Source organism: Ruditapes philippinarum, unplaced genomic scaffold, assembly GCF_026571515.1.
Source record: "Ruditapes philippinarum isolate M1 unplaced genomic scaffold, ASM2657151v2 ctg132_1_1_1_1, whole genome shotgun sequence".
In the NCBI taxonomy this organism is placed as follows: Eukaryota; Metazoa; Mollusca; class Bivalvia; order Venerida; family Veneridae; genus Ruditapes; species Ruditapes philippinarum.
The window spans coordinates 100763-122938 of NW_026860195.1; the positions used below are offsets into that span (position 1 = coordinate 100763).

Here is a 22176-nt window from a genome sequence, read left to right on the forward strand (position 1 = left end):
GCATTTTGATGGATTAATTTGCATGTCCCATTTTGTTTCCCATTGTTCAAGTTGGTGTAAGTCATGTTGTAGTAAGCTAGAATGAGAAGCGACAGTCAGAGATAGATAGATGGCTGTGTCATCAGCAAATAGGCGGACTTTAGAGGATTGGACATATTCAGGAAGGTCATTGATGTATATAAGAAATAAGAGAGGTCCGAGGACCGAGCCCTGGGGAACACCGGAGGAGACTGGTATGGAGCTGGATGTGGAGCCATTTACCACCACGGACTGTGACCTGTTATCAAGAAAACCTTTGATCCATTTAAGAGTTTGACCCCTTATACCGTAGAAATGCAGCTTATACAGAAGTTTTTCATGGTTGACCATATCAAAGGCCTTAGAGAAGTCAAGAAGGATTAAGTCTACTTGGCTTCTCTGATTTACTGACTGTAGGATATCATCTATAAGCATTAATAATTGGGATTGACATGACCTTTTTTCTCGGAAACCATGCTGCAATTCATAGAACAAGTTTGATCTAGTAAAGTGCTTTGTTATACTGGAGGAGACAATGTGTTCCAGGGTTTTACACAAGATACAGGTAAGAGAGATAGGGCGATAGTTGGCTGGGTCTGACTTGCTACCTTTTTTAAAGACAGGGGCGACATTTGCCATTTTCCAGATGTCTGGTAGAGTGCTGGACTGCAGTGATTTCTGGTATTTTTGAGCACAATGGGTCTAATTTGATCAGGTCCTGCAGCCTTATGGGGGTTGAGGTTTTTTAAAAGCTTCTCAACACCTTTTACAGAGATATCAATATCACGCATGGGGTTATGGGGGCTAAATGGTGTGTGGGGAACCTCTCTACCTGTATCTGCCTGATCCTGTACCTTCATATCAGCAAGGAATTTAAGAGAAACAGGGGATTTAGAAGTGAAAACTGATTGAAATTGTTCATTTAGTACTGTTGCCTTGTCTTGATCTGATGTATACATTTTATTGTGTTTTTTCAGTGAGTCAATGCCAAAAGAATCTTGTTTTGAGTGTTTTAATAGTGAATATAGCTTTTTGGTGTTTGGTCTGGTTTGTGTTTGTTCATGTTCTTGAGAGATGTTGTTGTTAATGTTTAGTATATCTTCTAAGTAATTTTGATAGGCTAACTTAGTTTCTTTTCTGCAGAGATGTTTTAAACATTAAGAACCCACGGTCACACGCTACGGGTCACTTCGTTTTGGGTTCTTGATTGTTAAAATTTCACTTTATAAACACTAACATATACAAAGGGAGAAAAAATCATGTATAAAAATGAATGGCAAATTATTCTCCCCATAACCATAAGTTGCACATAGATGCATGAATCAAGAATCTTTTAATAATTTATGTACAATCATGAAGAATCTAATTAAGACTGTTCCAGAATCATTCACTGTTTTGAAGTCATGCGCACTCCTTTTGTAGTTTCCTTGATTCTATTAACATAGTAATCGAATAAACTTGGTCTTTAGACTGGGGGTTGTGGTCACTTGTCAAATCATTTTTTATTTTTTGTAAATGTGATCTCTCTCTATCTTATGTTCTTCTTTTGATTTTACTTTTTCTTCCTTCGAGTACAGAATCGTTTAAATAAATAACTTGCAGAAATTTAGCAGTAAATGGCATGATGTTCACAAAGACGGATATTCAAAGTCAAAGTATTGAAAATTTTGCTAAAATTTACTTAACTTCGTATTTGATAAGCCTTTTAGTAATCCATAAATTATCCACACTGGTAAAAGGGAGATAACTACAACAACAAATGCTTAGTACACATGACGGTTATGTCATCTTAGAAATATTGATAATTGCCGTTTAATTGGTGGATAATGATATATTGCAACGTTAACAATATCTTTCTACTTTGTTCAAGTTCATTTGTTTTTTTACATGTAAAAGTAGTTTTATTATATGTCACTTTACGCCACACAGTATCCGAATTGTATGACTATACATTTTTTTTAATTTAATTTCATGTTTGAATTGAAAGCAATGTTTGTCACACTATTTTTTAGGGTTATTATTATTTGATCTTAATCTTTTAGATCAATTAGGCGTCGGTGTGTAAATTCTTTACTTCTCAAAACTAAGCAATTTCTCACAGAGGGTGAGAGTGATGTCAATCAAAATAATATCTCAAATATGCCGACTGCCACAATGTCTGTATGCAGTTGTTGTTGTTGTTGTTGTTGTTACGATGAAATAGTTATTTTCTTAACAATTATGTTATTTCTTTATTGTTGGAAAAAAACACTGTTTATGTAACTTTTGATTTGATTGCCGAAAAGCACGGGATTATCTTAAATTGTTAACACAAACAAAAACCAGGATTGTTGAAAAAATCCTTACAATAGATTAGTGATGTATGCATTAAAATAATTGTAATATTTACCCTGAATGCATGTATCATATTTACTTATTTATGTGTACCCTTTCATAGTTAAATCACTGTATAAACGCACTTAAAAAGCTTACATCAAACATTACATCAATAATTGAATGAGACATGAAAAATCAGGGTAATTCATAAAGCTGTCAAATTGTTTTTGAAGGATTGTGATAAAATATTTTATCGTATTAAACAATTGTTATATACCTGGCAAAAGTTTTAACCATTCTGATAATGTGTGTACATGTAGTATGTTTAACTTTTTATGACATTATTTAGATTGTCGATTTGAAATGTTAGGATATTCATTATTTCAAAAAGAAATAATGGCAACAAGGGGGGCAATTCGTGCGACCTTGTGTAATGGTGTATTTTGCATGTTTAATTTCTTTTAGCAATACATGTAGGCCTAAATCATGGGAAAATAGTTTAACGCCCCTAAACTTTCATAAAAAAATATAAAAACGGAGAAACAGTTGAAATATACCTTATAATATTAACATATGTACAATTTATAATGGCCTGGACAAACTTAAGGCTTGTTTTGAGTTTGTTCCAATATTTTAAAAGACAAATTTCTGACATAACCATATATATATATTGCGTATATACATGGCCGAAAAACATAAATGCTCAATGGACAGATGTGCGACAATGAAACATATAATGATTAACAACAATTTCCTGTACAGAAATATATAAAACACATAACAATACAATAAAACGATATTATATATATATACATGTATATATATATATATATATATATGTGTGTGTGTGTGTTTATATACACAATCATGAGAATAAAAGACTAAAATGTATGAACAAAAATATTCTAAATAAAACGAATATCGACCATATGACATAATAGTCCCATATTTTCATTTTTTTACACATTAGTAATGTACTATTTTGATATAATTTAATGTTGATTTATATTTAACTTGTATTTGTTTTGTGGTTTACCATAAAGACACTTTATCAATGTTGGGTTTTATTTGATTTGAAGATGTAATTTTTCAAACCATAACGGCTCATTGTGATTTAAATTGACAAGTACCTGGCGAAACCTGAATGAACTATACCTGTCTCATACAATGAGTCATCGCGTCACGTGATATCATGTGCCTTCTCGACCAATGGAAAGGCTAGAATTTTATCTCCACTTTATCAATACTTGGCCGACTTACTGTGTTATACATTTATTGATGAAAGAATATATTAAAGGTATGTGTTCAAGAACTAAGTTAATGCTATCGTTTTAAGAACTGGATTTATTTCCTACCTACAAAATAATTTATCGGTTTTATAAAGAGTGGGTTGTAAATTAAAAATGAAAAATATTTCATAAACATTTTAATATCAAGAAAATTATATTTGGATTTAAAAAAAGTGGTTCAGAATGCCTCCTCAGTCAATGGTGGACCATAATTTTAACAATACCTTGATACCAGCAGAAGCACCGACTAAAGTGAAATGTGTCCTCGTCGGCGACGGGGCTGTTGGGAAAACAAGTTTAATCGTCAGTTATACCATAAACGATTACCCGACGGAATATATGCCGACAGCTTTTGACAATTACTCCGGTAAGTACAATTTTGATAAAGTTAAGTCTTTTAAGTACAAACTTAAGGTCGTCTATATTGACATAACGCGGAAAATTTTAGATAAGATTATATCATGTAATGAAACACTTGCCAAGTACATAACTTTACTCTAAACACTGGTAAGATTTTATATAAAACATATACGTCAAACTACAAAAATGTATCATAGGGGTGGAGATAGAGAGGGTAGGGGTTGTGACTGCGTTGACAAATTAATACCATTTATATATATTAGTTTTATATGTAGAATGAAATATGTTTGCCCTTTAACAGTTTAAGCAGTTGATATATACATGTTATTACATTTTGAATATTTTTGTGTTGTTGTTGTGTTGTTGTTTATATTACTTTTACCCCGACCCGCCGACGACACTTTACGGTTGGCTTACAGAAATACAGCGGGTCGATTCAACTTAACGTTGTAATAAAATATTGGTAGGAAAGGCGCACCAACTTTGATATAGATTTAAATTAATTACTAACTTCTTTAATAATATTTGATTTATTTTTTTTACATATATAATTTGTATTCTTGATTCCTTCTTTAAACAATAGAACAACATTTAATCCTTGGATCGTTCGCATAAACAAATATTAAATCACTTGAAACCATTCCCTAAAATATCAGGTTAAAAATCTCAACTATTTTAGGTTATTAACACTTGGTCAACCGTAAATGAAAGCCACCCACTTTTCATACAAAGTTTAGATCTTTGGGATTCTAAAAATGCTGTAATTTGCCAATAGCAAGTACATGGATGACTGTTGTATTACTTTTTGTAATAAATAAATGGTTATTTGTTTAAGATATTTGGAAGATCAGATAACAAGATAACATTTTGTTTCCTTATCAGAGTGTCGGCGTTACAAGGGTCACATCACGATAAGAATAGGAGTGTAAAATGAATGTTTTAGACCCATGTTATTGTCATCGTGAATGTCCACATGACATGCTATGGTACTGATAAATCTCCGAATGGTTTTTTTAAATAGGGCAAAAAAGATGCATGTTAACAAAATACTTTTGTAGATAAAAAGATTTTAGAAATGATAACGCAACTATTAAGACAACTGGTTCCTAAACTTGGACCAGAAAATTGTATTTGTAACTTCTCACAAACGTGATTTCTATAATATAATTATTACACATTATAACATATACAGTATCAATAACAGAGGTTTTAATTATTCAAATAATATCTTTGTTTAAGATATTATAATGAATAGTAATTGGCATATATTTGAATTTATTTTTAAAGCTACTATAAATCACCGTTCACCAGGTCAACATGTTATAAGTGTAGATAGCTGAAGTTGGTCAATATTTAAAAGTTGAGCCATTATTGCCCTCCGGCAATGTCGGTTTTCATCAAGTAGATCACCAAAATATCTGTCAGTTTAAATTGATGTGCAATTTTGAACTTCAGTACATATATATGAAAAAAATTAGACTACGGGCATTTCGGTAAAGGTATAGAATTTTTTTGTCATAAAATTTTGACAACTGTTTTACTTATTGCTTGTCAAAATATTTGAGCTGTTTAAGTACCATCGTGACCCGAACTTGTTCATTCGGAACACCTTGTCGTTTATTCGATATCATCTGGACACGTGATCTTTTATTTATGAGTAACATTATATCAATACGAGTAGTATATTTGGAAATACATGTCTGACCATCAAAAACAGTGAAATAAAATTATAAGCAGATCTCAAGAAAACAATTTGTACTTTCGGTTTCTACAAACACCAATAATTATTATAGAAAGAATGTAGTTCTTTAATTTGTCCGAAATACCGTACCTGTTGACTGCTATCTGTTCATTCTGAGGTCAGATCACAAAAATAAACGAACACTGTTGATGTGTCATTTTTGACAATTTAGCCGAACCTTTGAGGTATTAGATGTAGAATAACCTTAAAGTCACATTAAACATAACATTATTAAACTTTATTATATTCTTGACACAAAAAATAAATAAATAAATAAATAAATAAATAAGTAAATAAGTAAATAAACAAATAATATAAAAAAATACCATCTTGTTTATAAAATATTGATGAAAAGAACAACAACAAATATGTTTTCATCAACTGAAGACCAGTTTTACTTATGTCATGTTTAGCTATTTTTAGAAAGAACCATAGTTTTGGAATAATATCAAACTGCATTGGCTGATCAAAGCAGTTATCTGTCAATTTTGATCAAATAGAAAGAGGACGGGTTTCAGAAAAACACGTCAGACTTGATCATATATGATGGGGATACATTTATAATTATGTATATACAATTGTGAATAGTTCAAGTTGTTAAGTTACCATATTTCACTTATGTCAAGCTCACGTTAAAATATTTATATAAACCCTTTTAATCAAAGATTTAAAAATGAAACTCATCTTCTGATAAGGAAAAGAAAAGTATAAAAATTGATGGGGGAAATTGCTCTTCGCTTACGCCCATCACCTTCAGAAAGTAGTCTTTTGTATTATGCATGTAATACCTGAAATTTACCTTATTAAAGTAACTTAAGAACATATCTTAAATACCGGCAAAGTGACACCAATCCACACGGCTTCATTGTCTTACATTCCGGGAGATAAAAAATATAAATTATTCAGATGACTTATCAATATGACATTTGTTATGCCGATGATTTATTACCTGTTATAATTATTTATTGCACCAATTTACATATGCTGCTTTACATAGAATCGAAATTAAACATTATTTTACCAATTTATTATAAGTTACAATTATATATATATATATATATATATATATATATATATATATATATATATATATATATATATATATATATATATATATATATATATATATATATATATATATATATATATATATATCGTCGGTTGGGAGTCAAAAGGTCGTAACTCTTTTCAAGAAATTTTACAGGAGACCACTTTTTTCTACTTGTTAGCTTAAAGTAAAACATTTAGCCTTGTGTTTAAACATAAACAATATTCACCAGATGCGCATATGAATAACGTATAATGTTTGCCTACCCGTATTATTCAAGGGCCATAACTATGAGATACGATGTTTTGTCAAATTCTAAGACCGAGTTACGACATTTTACACTTATACTTACATGTAATAAATGAATGTTTTGATTAATATGCTTGCTGTTTTGTTATTAATTATTCATGCCTTACTAAATAAAACTATTAAATATAGGTGAAATTCCAATTTTGAGGTTTTATGTCCGTTCTTAACAGTCTTGCAGTCCTACAGGCGGGTAGGTTCCAAACCAGCTTTCTTGGAAAGTACTAGTTCTAGAATCCCTTCATCACACAGTAATAAATGTTCTCAAAGAAAGATCCATGGTTGGTAGCTAGGCTCAAACCTTTGACCCCCAGTCGGCGTGAGAAACTGCAGTGATTTCAAGTGGGTGACCTTGATGCGGTTGTAGTACCAGAAAAACATATCATTTTAAGTTTTAATTGGTCAAAATTAAAGCCATCCGTATTATAGTATCAAGGTTTTATTCAAACTGATCAACAAATAACCGAACATTTTGTTTTAATGCAGTAACACAATTATAACACAATATGAACTGTACTACAATACAGTAAAAGAAACACTCCGTGCTATAAAGACTGTCAGCCTTAGAGTCATCCGTATTTCAGTATTAAAGTTCTATTCAAACTGATCAACAAATAACCGAACACAGTAACACAATTTTAACACAATATGAACTGTAATACAGAACAGTAAAAGAAACACTTCGTCTTATAACGACTGTCAGGCTTAGAGTCATACAAGATTAAGTTTTTCATTTTCAGCATTAATGATTTCATGCAAATAAAAAATCATCTTTATTTAGAACATTATGATATGGCACAACATACTCACAACTAAACATAAAACATGTACTATAATAATAAAACTGGCCGGAATCCAGAACTTAAGGCTGCAACGATATGAATGTACTGAACATGGAGCAAACATACTATAATTATGTATAAATCTGCAATCGCTCTTCAAAAATCCTTTCACAGTTAATGGCTAAGGTTGTCGTAGAATCCATGAAAATCTCAAGGTATCACACTTTTGAGCTCTTGAAGATGTTCGTACTTTGACGCCTTTATTTTCAGGGGACCGTCATGCAGTTGCACTGGTTCATCGTGTCGGTAGGTGTAGTCAGTTTTTCGTGCCTTGCGGGGGAAATCTGTTAATTGGCCGTCGAATGAGAGCTTGTATTGTACAGTCCCATCTGGGTTGCAATGCAATACGCGCAGATCAGTTACCACTGGATCACATCGGTTTCAACATTTGCATTGGTTTCAACAACTTCCTCGTGATCTATGACATCACTGTTATCAGAAGACGAATCACCCGAGTCCCCTTGCAGCTCATAGTCAGGGTCATATAACGTATCATCAAAATCATAGAATTTCTCCTCCTCCAATTCAGTGGCTATAAGCTCGCTAACATCTTGTAATTGAGAATCGGCATATTCAAAACTACTCAAAACACTTAAATCTTGATTAATCACTTTGCCAACATTTTCTACGTTTGCATCTTGAGCAGGTAATTGTCTACAATTTTCAGCTGAATCCTTACATTCTGCATCAATATCATTATTATCTGCTTTCAATTCACTCTTATAAGCAACATTTTCTACTTCAAAATCAGCAGGTAGTTGAATACAGTCTTTGGAAGAATCTATGCATTCTGCATCATTTATTGTGTAGTCACTAAAATTGTTATTATCGTCAGCTAATTCACTTCTTTAAGATTGTTTCTGTAAGGATAACTGAAGTAATAGTTTACCTCTAGACAACGCCATCTTAAAAGTTTGTTGCACTTGTACCTGGCTCGCACTTAGGGCAATGGATGCCGTTTTCTCTCAAATCCTCAAAGTGAGACTGATTTAAGTGTTCGTCAGGAAATGTTGGGTGAATGCAATGTATATGATAGTATCTTGAACATTCTTCAAAGAGACATCTAACGTAGAACGTACCGTCTGGTAATGTAAGTAAAAATGGTCCTACATTAACAATTTGCTGAAGTAAAAATAATAAGCTATTGAAATCGAGTTTGTACTGACAAACGTGGCACTTGTAAAATTAAATATTCGTCTCTGATACTGATTCCGTGTCACTTTCACCGGAGTAAGACATCCCTGAAAAGATAAATGTGCAATAGATATTATTTTGTCTTTTAAAATGTCTCAGAAATAATACATCAAATATCTATATAGCGACAAAAAGTCGTATCTCGATTTTAGCAAAAAAAACAATAACAGTGCAAAATGTTGTATCTCCTGTTTAGATTTTAAATTTCATTTTTATAGGTAAACGTCAATATACAAATGTAAATAGCAAGCATATTTAAAGACTTTGTATGGTGTGTTGTGAAATATTCCTTCAAAATGTCTGTGGTGAAATGAATGCATTTCAGAAATTGAAAAATATCCCACTCACATTAGCATCCCAAAGCCAGTAGCAATTAATTCATATTTATATGCACATAACTATGACATACGAAGAACATTTAATGACCAAAGCACCTTAACACAGCTAATGTACCAACAACAGTTTATTGTAATGATAAAAAGAATACCTTTCCATCCAAATGTTTGCGCTCTTCAGAAAATTTTGAGATACGATGTTTTGACCGGGAAAAAAATAGACCAATTGTAATACGACATTTCGTCATGTGCCTGTACTGAAAAAACTGATTGGCCTAGAGTTACAACAATTTAACATAAAATCGGGCATCACTTTACAAAACTATATAAATCAAAAGGTCATTTTCCAAAAAATTCGGAGTTACGACCTTTTGACTCCCAACCGACGATATATATATATATATATATATATATATATATATATATATATATATATATGGTAACGTCTTGTGAATTATGTTATAGGTAATCTGTAACAGTAAACATTTTTTTCTCATTAACGGTATTACTCAGTTCATCAAGACATCTGACCAGTTAAAGACAAGTGAAGAAATAGTTATCATTTACAGAAATTGGAAGCAAAACGGAGATTACTGTTAAACTCCAGTTTTAGTGTCCAAATTGAAAACCCGTATGTTGATCAAATACTTATATGAAATAAATATATGATTTTACGTACTGTAAACAACTTTACAAGTAAATTAATAAGCTGTCATACACTCTGTAATTCGTCTAAACGGTTTGATATTGTTTTGTTTACCGACTTTGATATAAAACAAGTTCTTGTATGCTCAAAACACCTTTACTGTGGGAATTGGAATACATTTAGGGATAACTGTACTTGTATTCTTTATTTGTTTATTGATGGATCTTTCTCGTGGAGATTCAGGTTGAAGTGAATATAAGATTGTTTGAGTTATTGTTTATTTTATTAGGTCATATTTATTTTGTGTATATTGATTCATATGTATTTTATATCTTTGACAGGTTTCTATTTGTCTAAATGTCTTAAACCGATATCCTAATCTCCGTGCTATAATTAACTTATTCACATTATTAAGATAACAGTCACATGTTCTTTACCCTAGCACGAGAAAATTGACGTCATTAGTTAAATTCAGTTTCAAGATAAACTAAGTTCAAGGTCTCCTGGCCAACATGTGACCAAATTGTCACTCCCTGCGTTGCCGTAGTCCCCCGACACCGTTGTCGATAATGTTTTATATATATCAAGGGGAATGAACTAAGTGATATAGCTGATAGCACTTTTGATATAAACTGATAAACCACTTATACAATTGAAATATCCATGTAAAATGACATACTGGTCTGCACTCAGCTTTACGACATTGAAATGAGATCATTTTATCAGGTGCATTTTGTCGAATCGTTAAATTGCCTACAGGGTTTGATAATTATAAACTAAAATCTTTTAAGTGCATGACTAATTGCATACAGGACACATATAGTAATTACTCCATATATTACATGGTACAGTAAAACAACTGTCAGCCAAAGATTTCTTGCTTTTACTTGAAAAAAAGTCAAAAGCTAATATTTACTGTAATTATTATACATTAACTATCAGTTACAATAAAGACAACAAAAACTTTCAATACTGAATATGACTCCGAGGTATTTATCATTCAGCATAATTTAATGCTTATCTTATGGGGAAAAATAAATATCTAAATGACTCATGTTTTTGATAATACCCGTACGTCGTCTACGTTTTCATATGATATAAATACAGATACCAATGACGTGACAATTTAATGAATCATGTATTTACATTTAAAATGTTTTCCTGCTAGCTTTTAGAAATATTTTTTTTCTGTAAACAACAAGAGTTTCTATTAATGACATGCTTTTTTAAAACTGAAAATTTTGTCTGAACGGATCTCATTGTCTGAACGCCTAAGTTACTGTCGTCAGTGCAGCAGCTTACAGAACAATTACATTTTTCACGTGCATTATTTCAATTTGAAATATGCCATACTAGTGATAAATATGTTTTGTACACCGACAAGGTGTGATTTAGGGAGAGTGTGTTGGTCAGTCTGTTCGATGGTCAGTCGGTTTCATGGTTTCCAAAGGATTACTCTTTAAACGATGCAATAAATTGTACATAAATCAAGTACATTAACAAAAACGAAGCAAAAGATATCGGAAGACACAATAACATTTATGACTGTAGTTTCGGATTACATGATACACTGCTTATTCATGATGTCATTTTTATCCGAAAAGCTTTTATTTATTTTTACATTTATTATTAAAGCTTATACCTGCCCGTGTTTTATTAGCGTGTTATATCATATTTATATCAGATGTCACTGTACTGTAATAACCTAAACTATCTAAATGTCATCCGGTACAAAAAAACACACTACTGTGTAGTGTCATTGTACATTGTTTAAATGGTGTCATTTACGTTAATACTTATCTAAAGCCGACATTAGCCCTCTCAAATAAAGTAGTTTGTCTACAGGTTAATAAAAGGTTATTAATTAACCGTTAACTATTTGATTATAAGTAAATATGCCTGACCATCCTTCAATTACACAATACCCTTCCATGCTACATCTAGGGGTGGTTGCTGACTTCAAAGAACTTACTATGGATTATTTCATATCTCTTGTCTGAAATAATGCTCGAAGGGGGCACATGAGGTCTTCCTCTGCTAGTAAAGCTGGAAAGTCGCCATATGACCTTTACAGTACAAATGTGTCTTAAAATGTAATAAAATAAAAGTATAACAAACATCAGTATATCCACACATTATTCTTCAACTGATCATAAAGGTTTTGAACTAGCAGTCACTTCTGACCTAATGTTACTGTCATTTTTGACATAATTGTTGCCTTTTTACTGGACATGTATTATTGTGTGTACTTTACAACATAATGAGATCCTTTCATCCATTTGTTCCCATGCTTTACGCCATTTAAACATTATGCAAAATTTAACAAGCATGCTTGTTTAAAAAATGATATTAGTTGAGTCATATTTGTATATATGCGGATGTGTGTGAAGACGTGAAATGATGTTTGTTCTAGACCTTGTCAGACGTTTTTATAACGATTTGCCAACTATTACTCATCGGTAAAATTAATTAACTGAAACCAAACCACTAGATGAAAAGTTTTCTTGTTCAGCGAAAGGAAAAAAAATATTAGGTATAAACAGATATAAAAAATACCAGTGATCTGTTAGTTATTCATTGTTTACATATAGTATGCCGTAATCATAAATTCTAGAAATGTATGATAAAACCCTTAAGATAAATCTAGTGAAATAAATTTATAGTTTGATTATGTTCGCGTGATATCCAAGATAATTCAATTTATCTATGGCAAAACTACAAGTAATTTGTCCTTAAAATAGAACATACACACGGTCAGTTCTAGATAAAGATGAACATGTTTATGAAATTCGAATGTAAGTTGTACCATTTTATGTATAATCATAAACTAACATGAAAACAGGCAGGGCATTAAGCACAATATAGCCTGGTATAGAAATCGAGTACAGCTACTGGGAATGATTCACACTCTCATATATCAAGTTTCTTCTGACAATAAACAATCATTGTTGCCGTCTTCTTGTCAAGGTTTGACTCAAGATCCATCATTCTTTATCATACATCGCATGATCACATCGTTACATCGTTAAATTGATCAATATTTATATATTCATATTTGTCATAGCCTTTTATTTACACAATATTGTTTACTGAATAACACTTTGTGAATTATACACCGTTTATAAATCTTTCATTACAGTATGTAAAATCGGAATGGTTTTAAAAGGTTACCGTATGACGACAAGTGTTTCAGCAACCATCATCGGCACACCTGTAACTTATAAAACAAAGTCATGTAGACAAAAACTGTAAAGCGAAAAGATTGATTGCGATCACTTTCTTGTTCCTTAAAAAATAAAAATAAAGACAAAAAATAATTTAAAAGAAACACACACACACAAACCAAATTCATTTTCGTTTTGTTGCGCGGCATCTTGCGAAAACAATCCAAATTTACCTCATTTCGTCTGTTGTTCGCGTTCCTTAAGTCAGTTAGAATTAAGAAAAACGTATGTATATATGTTATATACATAGTCGCGTGAAGGAATCAGCCTAGGCTAGATCAAGACCTAGGAAGACAATATCTGTCTCTATTTGTTTGGAGAGCCATGTAGAATTTTTTACCTATGACATCATCATTGCTTTGATGTTTGTTTTTATTGTTTATTCTTATTTTCAGTTGTGGTGACCGTGAATGATAAGCCAATTCGACTTCAACTTTGTGACACCGCTGGCCAGGTAAATATATTTTTATGTACAAAACTGTATGAAGAAAAAGCATTTTAAAAAAATTCTAATTGATTGTTTTCTTATGATTTGGTTGTCTTTACCATTAACGTTGATTTGGATGGTCTATAGTTATTATTTAGTTCATTCGGTACTATCTGGTATAACTTTCATAATTTCGGTAAATTGTCTGATACTTGCATGTTCAGAGAACATATAAAAACATATAATTACTGTTTAACTAGAATATGATATAGTATAAACCGTATCAAATAGAATACACTTGTCGCCAAGTTTTATTGTCCAGTAGCAATAAGAAATGTGACAGAATCCTTTAACTCAGCTAGTTTACCAGCTTCAATGATAAAGGTTTATTTAACGGTGTTATCATCAGTGACCTCGTGTCCTGGTATAAATATGATACCATGTATAATTTCTTTATAGTTACTTAACTGTTAAATATATAAAAGGTACATTGTACCTCTCTGAAATACCCTCATGAGATATGATATACCACGTGTTTAGAATTCCTAGCCAAAGAGTCTCAAACAATCATGTCTCCGTTGTTTTGTGGTCTGTGGGTTTTCTTTGTCCCCGTGCCTCCTCCATATAAATGTTTTAATATTACGAAATGTCATTTAATTAGTTTACGAGATTGTCAATGTTTTAATACAGATTCTTGTCAGCAATTTTAATTTTATGTTTCTGAAGTTTACCTCAGATAAGGCTATTGTTGAATTCATTGAATCAAATACCAACTAACAAGGGCTGTCAATTAGCTGCAATTCTGTATTCTTTGAGAATGATTGTAGATTTGATATGTTTACAATGAGGAACATTCTTGATTTGTCTGTACATTTCTTCAAATTGTGGTTTGCTTTCAGTGGGTCTCCTTGTGATTCCAGTGATAATTGACAAAATATTCGTTTAAAGTTTCTCCTTTGTTACATTAACATCTAATGATACAATCTTTCTGGTCAAATAATAGATTACCATGTTACTATTGTTGAACATTTGAACGTATCAATTAATATGCTTGGCGGGGTAGCTCGTTTTCTGATACAATACAAACTAATTAATAGGTACATTCAAGCAGGAGGTTTGAATTTTATTATGAATTTATCCATTTCGCTCCCAGCTTGTCAGATCAGAGATCAATTTATTTCAAGACATCTTAATTGAAAAAAAAATCTTAATAGAATAGAAATAAATCTGACCTCGACTAACTCGTACTTCTAATTTCTCAATGTCTAGTAATGACAACAATTTTCAACATCGACGAACATATACATATATGTTCTTTGATGCACTTTTTCATCATTTTGAATATGATGAATCATAATATGACATCAGTAATCAAAATTTTGTTTATTATATTCCTGTCCGTTTGGAAGTCGGATTTTCAGAAATGACAAATATGGGAATTCTCTTTCGTCCGTCGTCTTGTGCTACCATTCGTTTTCTCTCCTAAAATCTCCCGGCCATTTGATTTAAAGAATCTTTGTGTCAGTTTTACTGCAATATCTTATATTGTACCCCTTTTAGGGGCTCATTGAGCGAAGAATATCATCTCGTTCTCTTTTTCTCGTGGTCGTCAACAAATTTTAATACATTTACACACCTCAAAATAGTATGTTACCATGTATCAATACCCTGTGACAAAGCGACATGCGGGGATAGTTTATGTTTAAATAGCAAAGAAACTTAAATCTTTCTACCCGGATGAATACATAATTATAATATTTCTGAATGAAAATGTCACAAGTGTTAGTGGGGATGTTTTTGGCGAAGATATAAGGTTTTGCTCTAAATTACATCTTCTCGCTTCGTTAAAGATGGTTCTGATCAATGAATTTTACAAACTTTTAATGTACACTATTCTGAATCATTCCCCTCAATGAAAGAAAACATCTTTTTATGACCTTTTCAAAAGAGGAAAAATATATTTATATACTTGTACGTCAATCGGCAAAATAATATCATTAAATTCTATATCGAATGTAAATTAGAATAAGGATTTTTTAAATATAAGATTTATTTCATTTACATCGGATGATTATAACTATTCTGCACTTTAATAAGATTCAGTAACTTCTTTTTCACAGCTTAACAGGACATGGCATTAACTGAAGATTCCAAAACCACGGCATGAAATTAAGACATTAAGTCAAGCTAAATACTTTGCATACATATATCAATCATGCTTATTACATACATTCTTCAACGTAAAACTGTATTATAAGCCGATGAAAAAGACAAAAGAGTAATAGAAACATGTTACAAATGAACAAAACAATTAAAAGTAAAAAATTTGGCCTAGGTATTGCTTGTCCAAAAAAGATAATGTAAACGTGTAATTGAGATATGAATTTGGACCGAAGTATAATCAGTGGAAGGGATCAATTTCAGTATTTGTTTCAAAAATTGATCTATTTTTTATCAATGTTTAAAAATGCTTTCAAGGGCCGCCTGGCTTGAACAATAGCCTAAATGATTAGAAAGCACCTGTGGGTATGGATAATTATTATTTGCTTTTAAAGCATTTACATTTTTTTCTATTGTATAATATCTCCCAATGTCAAAAATATATTCAACTAAAGTGTGTTAAGGCGTATGACCTATTAATGCGATTAGAAAATAAGAACTATCTAAAACATACACATTTTAAAAATTAGATTTTGTATAAATGTAATATTGCACTGTAACAAGCCATAAAAGAAAATTTGGGTTCTGCAAATCATTGTAAAGTAATGAAATTTATATTTATCATGAATTTAATCCATTTGATCGTATTAAAAGTAATAGAAATAAACCAAGCTGCCTTTTTATTACAAATATAAAGCCCTTCTTCAAAGAGTTAAAACGTCTTAAATTTGTGGACCAATATTCTATGTCATGTTTGCAGCGTGAAATAAAGTAAATTGTTTGGCCAATGTATCAAAATTGATAAGAATGATATATATAAACCGGTGTCCTTTGGCAACAAACTTCATATTAAAGTATCTGTAATTATAAAAGCTGTTTTACACTTTTTCTTGTGTCGAATGCTTCTGTAAATATTAATGTTAAAAGTTGATAATACGGTATGTTTAATTATTTCAAGACTTATATTTTCGTAAAGTATAAGTTCTACAGATGTACCGAATACAAGTGTTAATCTAATGAACGAATGAATGAATGAATGAATGATTGATTGATTGATTGATTGATTGATTGATTGATTGATTGAATGAATGAATGAATGAAAAGCTAATTGGTTCAAGGTAACATAAAGGAGTACAATTATTGAATGAAAACTAAAATACATCTTATTTTCATATGGCTATCAAAGAAAAAATGAATATTTATCAAAATGATAACTTCAATAACACTTAAAGAAGAAATAAGCAATAACATCCCTAAAATCAACGAAATCAGTACAAAATATAACAAACAAGTATTTACTAAAACATCTGTTTTTCAACTAATTGGTTTAATGTTTAATAAACGAATTATTTTAGTTATACACGACAGACGCTCCTAATAAATACAGACGATAAAATAACATCAAGATTTACGTTTTAAATGTAGTTGATATAAAGGTAGAGTACAAAGTGTATACAGCTATGATTTATGGGATGGCCGCTTGTTACCTTATATAACTATAAAAATTTCAACATTATTTATACAGTTAGTAATATATAATCTTTATGAAGTACATAGTTTATTGCTACTGTCACGCAATTTTACAATACAAATATAGTTTGTTTGTTCTAAAACGGAACGTTTATTTTAAACATGACTTAAAGTTGCCTTATATGGCAACGACACATTGAAATTGATTACACTATTGGTTGAGTGTACATTTTGAAATTTAAGTTGAATCATAATTAATAGTAAATCATCTCCGCTAGTCAAGTCTTAATAGCCTCTTATTTGTTTGGATGTTTGGTTTTATGCTGATTTAACACATTTGTGTCTCGGCGGTCGGACCACCTAACTGCCTCTCCTGGATAGCTGGCCACTATCTACCAATTTCTTCATAAGTTACCAACTACTTATTCTACGTACACCATTAGAATCAGAGAAATATCATCTCGGCTCACAAGCGACCCCTTAATGATAAATTCTATGCTCTCCATATTTGGCTGAGCAGGAGGACAATAGTTTTAAAGTGCATCTCAAATGAGAAGAAGGGTTGAGGCTGCTCTATAAAAACTCCTTAACTCTGTATTCAGGTTAAAACGGTAAAAGTAGTGTACGTATAATTGACGATAGGGTTATTGGGCGAAAATCTTTTGAAGCAAAATTGGGACACCTTGTTAATTTACAGCATTTCTTTGACCGAATTTATTTAATACATCACCTTGGCCTAATAGGTACCCCCTCCCCCCCCTCACTCTCTCTCTCTTTCTGATTGACAGAGGATTTAATTGTAGGACCGCAGGTTTTCGCCAAGGAAACATTCAGTGTCTTCTGTGCTTTGGAGTGGACATCTTGTGAAAGCTGACAGTTTTAATCCCTTAGATAATGAGGATAACCGTTTGTTGCAAAGGTCATACCGGTATTCTCTGTATACACGCACTGATTATCTACAGTTTATATGCTTTACATATAGGTGCTTATAACACTTTAATTATGACAAGTTTTATATTGTTTCATCGTGCATTGCATTTAGCTATATTTTCCTTTTCATTTTATTCAGGATGATTTTGACACTTTACGGCCGCTGTGCTATCCAGAGACAAATGTGTTCATGCTGTGTTTTAGCGTGATGTGTCCGACCTCTTTCCACAACGTGATTGACAAATGGGCCCCCGAAATCAAAAGACATTGTCCCGATACTCCCATCATACTCGTGGGAACGCAATGTGACTTAAGAAATGATGTAAAAGTTTTAATAGAGCTTGCACACTATAATGAGAAACCAGTATCTGAGACTGAGGCAAAGAAACTGGCGGAGGAAATTGGAGCAATAGACTATGTCGAGTGCTCAGCACTGACCCAGAAAAACTTGAAAGAAGTGTTTGACTTAGCAATATTATCATCACTGGACATGTTAAAGAAACCAAAGTCAATAAAAAGAAACAAAAGTTTCAGAAAGTCTAAAAAAGATAAGAAAAGGAGTGAAAGACTTGCTCAACCTGTGCTTCCATTAAGACCTCTTTCGGATTGTAGTGTGAAAAGAGTTGGATGGAAACGATTTTGCTGTTTTTTATAACCATCTGTGTTGTGCGACATTGAAACGCCAGCTGAGCTTATGCTTCTAGATACGCGCCGAGCTTTGGGTGTGGATGGTTGTGTTGAACATTACACCGGGAATAAGCAATAACTTACAAAATTGTTCATAACTATGAGTCTTTATCTTGTATAAATGAGTCGCACCTTCTCTGATGTAATTTATTACAATGTCTTTCAAATGTTAATATGATCAAATGTGAGAGTGGAAATTAGTTAATTATTTGTTAATCGAGTGACAAAAAAAACGAATGTAATTGTGTGAAATGTGTTCTATGTGTAGAGAGTTTGGTTTATGGTGTGTATGTGTGAGGGGTTGCTAAAGAAAGCTTAGAAATCTGGGAGAATGTTGCCTTTTTTATATGTGATCCTATCCGTTATATGTATGAATCATTCTGTATTCAGTTCTTTGTCTACAGTTTTATCTGAACAATTTAGACTATTCCCTGTTTTGTTTAGTTTAATGCTTTTGTACTTTTATTAGATTTTTTTCCGTTTAACTTGGTGCTTTTTCGTTTTAGATACTGCAATTGCATATATTTTTAAATTTTATTTTGCATGCACCATTGACTGTCCTCTAAATCCTTTAGATGTTTAGATGCATAGTTTATTGCACAAAATTGAAATAAAATGTGTGTTTTTATTTTCGTAAGATTTCAATAATATAATGGTGGTAGAACGGACAAACACAACATTGTGTTTAATGGTGGCTGGGAATAATGTATATCAGCTAACACTTGTTGACATATCCTTGTATAGAAGGCTGAAGTGTTTCACTTATACACTAATCGACACTGTTGATTCTGTAAACTATAGTTTACGACAAGAATTTAACACCGTTTGTACACAAACACAACACTAACAACAACAAATAAGAAAATGTTTCCAATATAGATGACAAACAAGACTATGGTATATCTTGTGATCAGGGAAATATTGGCTAAAATAACACCTGTGATTATTAAAATGTATAAAGCTACTGATCTGCCGGTTATAATTTACAAAATAATTGTTTGAATTTTGAAAAAGAATAATTCAGAAATACCTGTATGAAAGAAATGTGTTTGTATAATTTCTTAAGTGCGGTTGACGCATGCACAAAACACATTGTCAAGCGATTAAACCGCTACTTAAAATTGCAGCATAATATTTTTTTCGAAACATTTTATTCAGTTTTGGTAGAATATACATGTATGTTAAATATCAGACATTCTTTTTTTTCAATAACCGACCATAAGGTCATGGAAACAACGTAAAGATGTTTCCTCAGAAACAGATTTATACCCTTCTTAATGACTGACTTTTGTACAAAATTTATTTAAAAAAACAACACTCAAACATGTATAAGGCGTTTATATGAGGCGATATAAAGCTCTTTGTTTATTTATAAAGTGTTTGTGAGATAAGATATTTTTATACAGTGTGTTTTATCACAGTCGCATGGTCTTTTCAAATTAACTGAGGAAAGTCCCTGTAGTTCATTACAATGAACTACCTTCTAATGAAATATTTATGCAATCATATTGAATTAATACGAGTGACTTGAATGTAAATTGTTTCACCCTGGACTTTTACGTAGATTATAGCGTTGGTTAGTTATAAACACGATATGTTATTAAAGATACTCTACCTTGATAAATCTAGTTTAAATCATTTGCATCACATTTTAGTCAGATTTGCGTTAATTCTACGTCAGAAAAGGTTGTTATTTATTTATACACGACCAATAATGCCTTTAAGGTTGAAACACATTTTTGTATTTTCGAAGTTACTGCAGATTACTTACACAAGGTGTATTTTAGCTTACCATACGAAAGGATAATGATTTTTTATGACATTTATTGTTCTTGTGAATATTTATTTCTTCATCTATTCAATTATATAGTAAATGACAAATTTTCGCCATAACACCTGGGTCACCATCCAATTGTATGTCTCAATAACAGTGACATGCTGATATGGAGATTTAATTTAAGATAATAAAAGTCTCTAGATTTTAAAATACAAGTTATAATTTATAAAAAATGTATTGGTTTGGAAATTGACTGTAATCTTGTGTACATGAGTGGCAGAAATTCCATATATACCCCGGTGGTTTGGATCATCATCTTCAGCTATATCGCTGATAACAGGCGGTTCTATATTACCCCCTGAACTCATTTCAATATCTTCAATTATTATTTGTTGTTGAATCAAATCAGAGGGATAAATTCCCTCTATATCTAACTGCGCAGAAACACTTGTACAGCTGTAAACTTTTGCCGCTTGAATGGTTAAATTGGTTATCTGAATGTTACCCGATAACCACCATGAGCAGGTATTTTACAAACCGGTACATATCAGTTCCTGGCCATGTCATTTATGGAATATGCATGTGGTAATAGTTGTTAAAGATGTCTTGGCACCTTGTGAGGAAAAAGGGTTTAAATGATCAATGAAATTCACTTTCTATCTGTGTGTATTTCACAAGAAATCAAGCTAAAACAGTCACCATACGGCTGGGAAAAAAACATTTTGAAGATTTGGTTTAACGAGATATATATTTTACCAGATATAGTTGTTTATGATTCTGACAGATACAGTTGTCTTATTGTTAATTTATTTTGCTCTTTCTATTTAATGTCAGTAATGGGGTTGTCAAAAAATCTTATCAAATTAAATTAATAATTTATTTTTGAAATGTTTTGTTATTAAAGAAAGGTTCATATAAGAATAAAAAAGAAAGTGGAGAGGGAGTAGTGTGAGAGAGTAAGTTGAGTTGTTGATCTAGAAAAGTCTTTGAATATTCATTTTAACCGTCTAAAATTAGACGTAAGATGTGCGAAAATAGCGCGCATTTTTCAAATTATGAAGATTCTAATTTGTTAAAGCATTATGATTTTAACTTTTTTCATTTTATTCAGACAAAAATGTCCAAAACAGAATAAAGTGATTAAATTACGTTAAGCGTATGTTGCTTGTTTCTTTTTAGTTCCCAGAGGCGAGCTTTTGTGATGGTAAGCTGTTTGTGTTGTTACTCACCATTTCTCATTCTCAACCGCATGATAGATTTTGACAAGACTTCACAGAAATGATTCTTAGATATTATACAAAGGTTCCAGTCTGAAGCACACGTAGGTCACAAAGTATTCGGGTAATCCGAACATAAAATCTCGAATTCGGTGGTCCCCTGAGCTCATTTATAGTGGCAATTACACA

General features: G+C 31.6%; 1 protein-coding gene across 1 annotated transcript; it reads left to right on the top strand.

Moving 5' to 3' along the window:
- Positions 1–3574: 3574 nt before the first annotated feature.
- Positions 3575–21924, top strand: LOC132759180 (cell division control protein 42 homolog). The gene is made up of 3 exons (XM_060750904.1): positions 3575–3990; positions 13715–13773; positions 18446–21924. Exons 1-3 carry the CDS (start codon positions 3807–3809, stop codon positions 18959–18961), a joined length of 759 nt encoding a protein of 252 aa, XP_060606887.1. The 5' UTR covers positions 3575–3806; the 3' UTR covers positions 18962–21924.
- The last annotated feature ends 252 nt before the right edge of the window (positions 21925–22176 follow it).

What these genes read in the sequence shown, in the direction of transcription:
- LOC132759180 (XM_060750904.1), top strand. Translation starts at nt 3,807, where the DNA reads ATGCCTCCTCAGTCAATGGTGGACCATAATTTTAACAATACCTTGATA. An exon ending in AGCTTTTGACAATTACTCCG is followed by an intron (nt 3,991 to 13,714) that starts GTAAGTACAATT and finishes TCTTATTTTCAG; the next exon opens with TTGTGGTGACCGTGAATGAT. An exon ending in TTTGTGACACCGCTGGCCAG is followed by an intron (nt 13,774 to 18,445) that starts GTAAATATATTT and finishes CATTTTATTCAG; the next exon opens with GATGATTTTGACACTTTACG.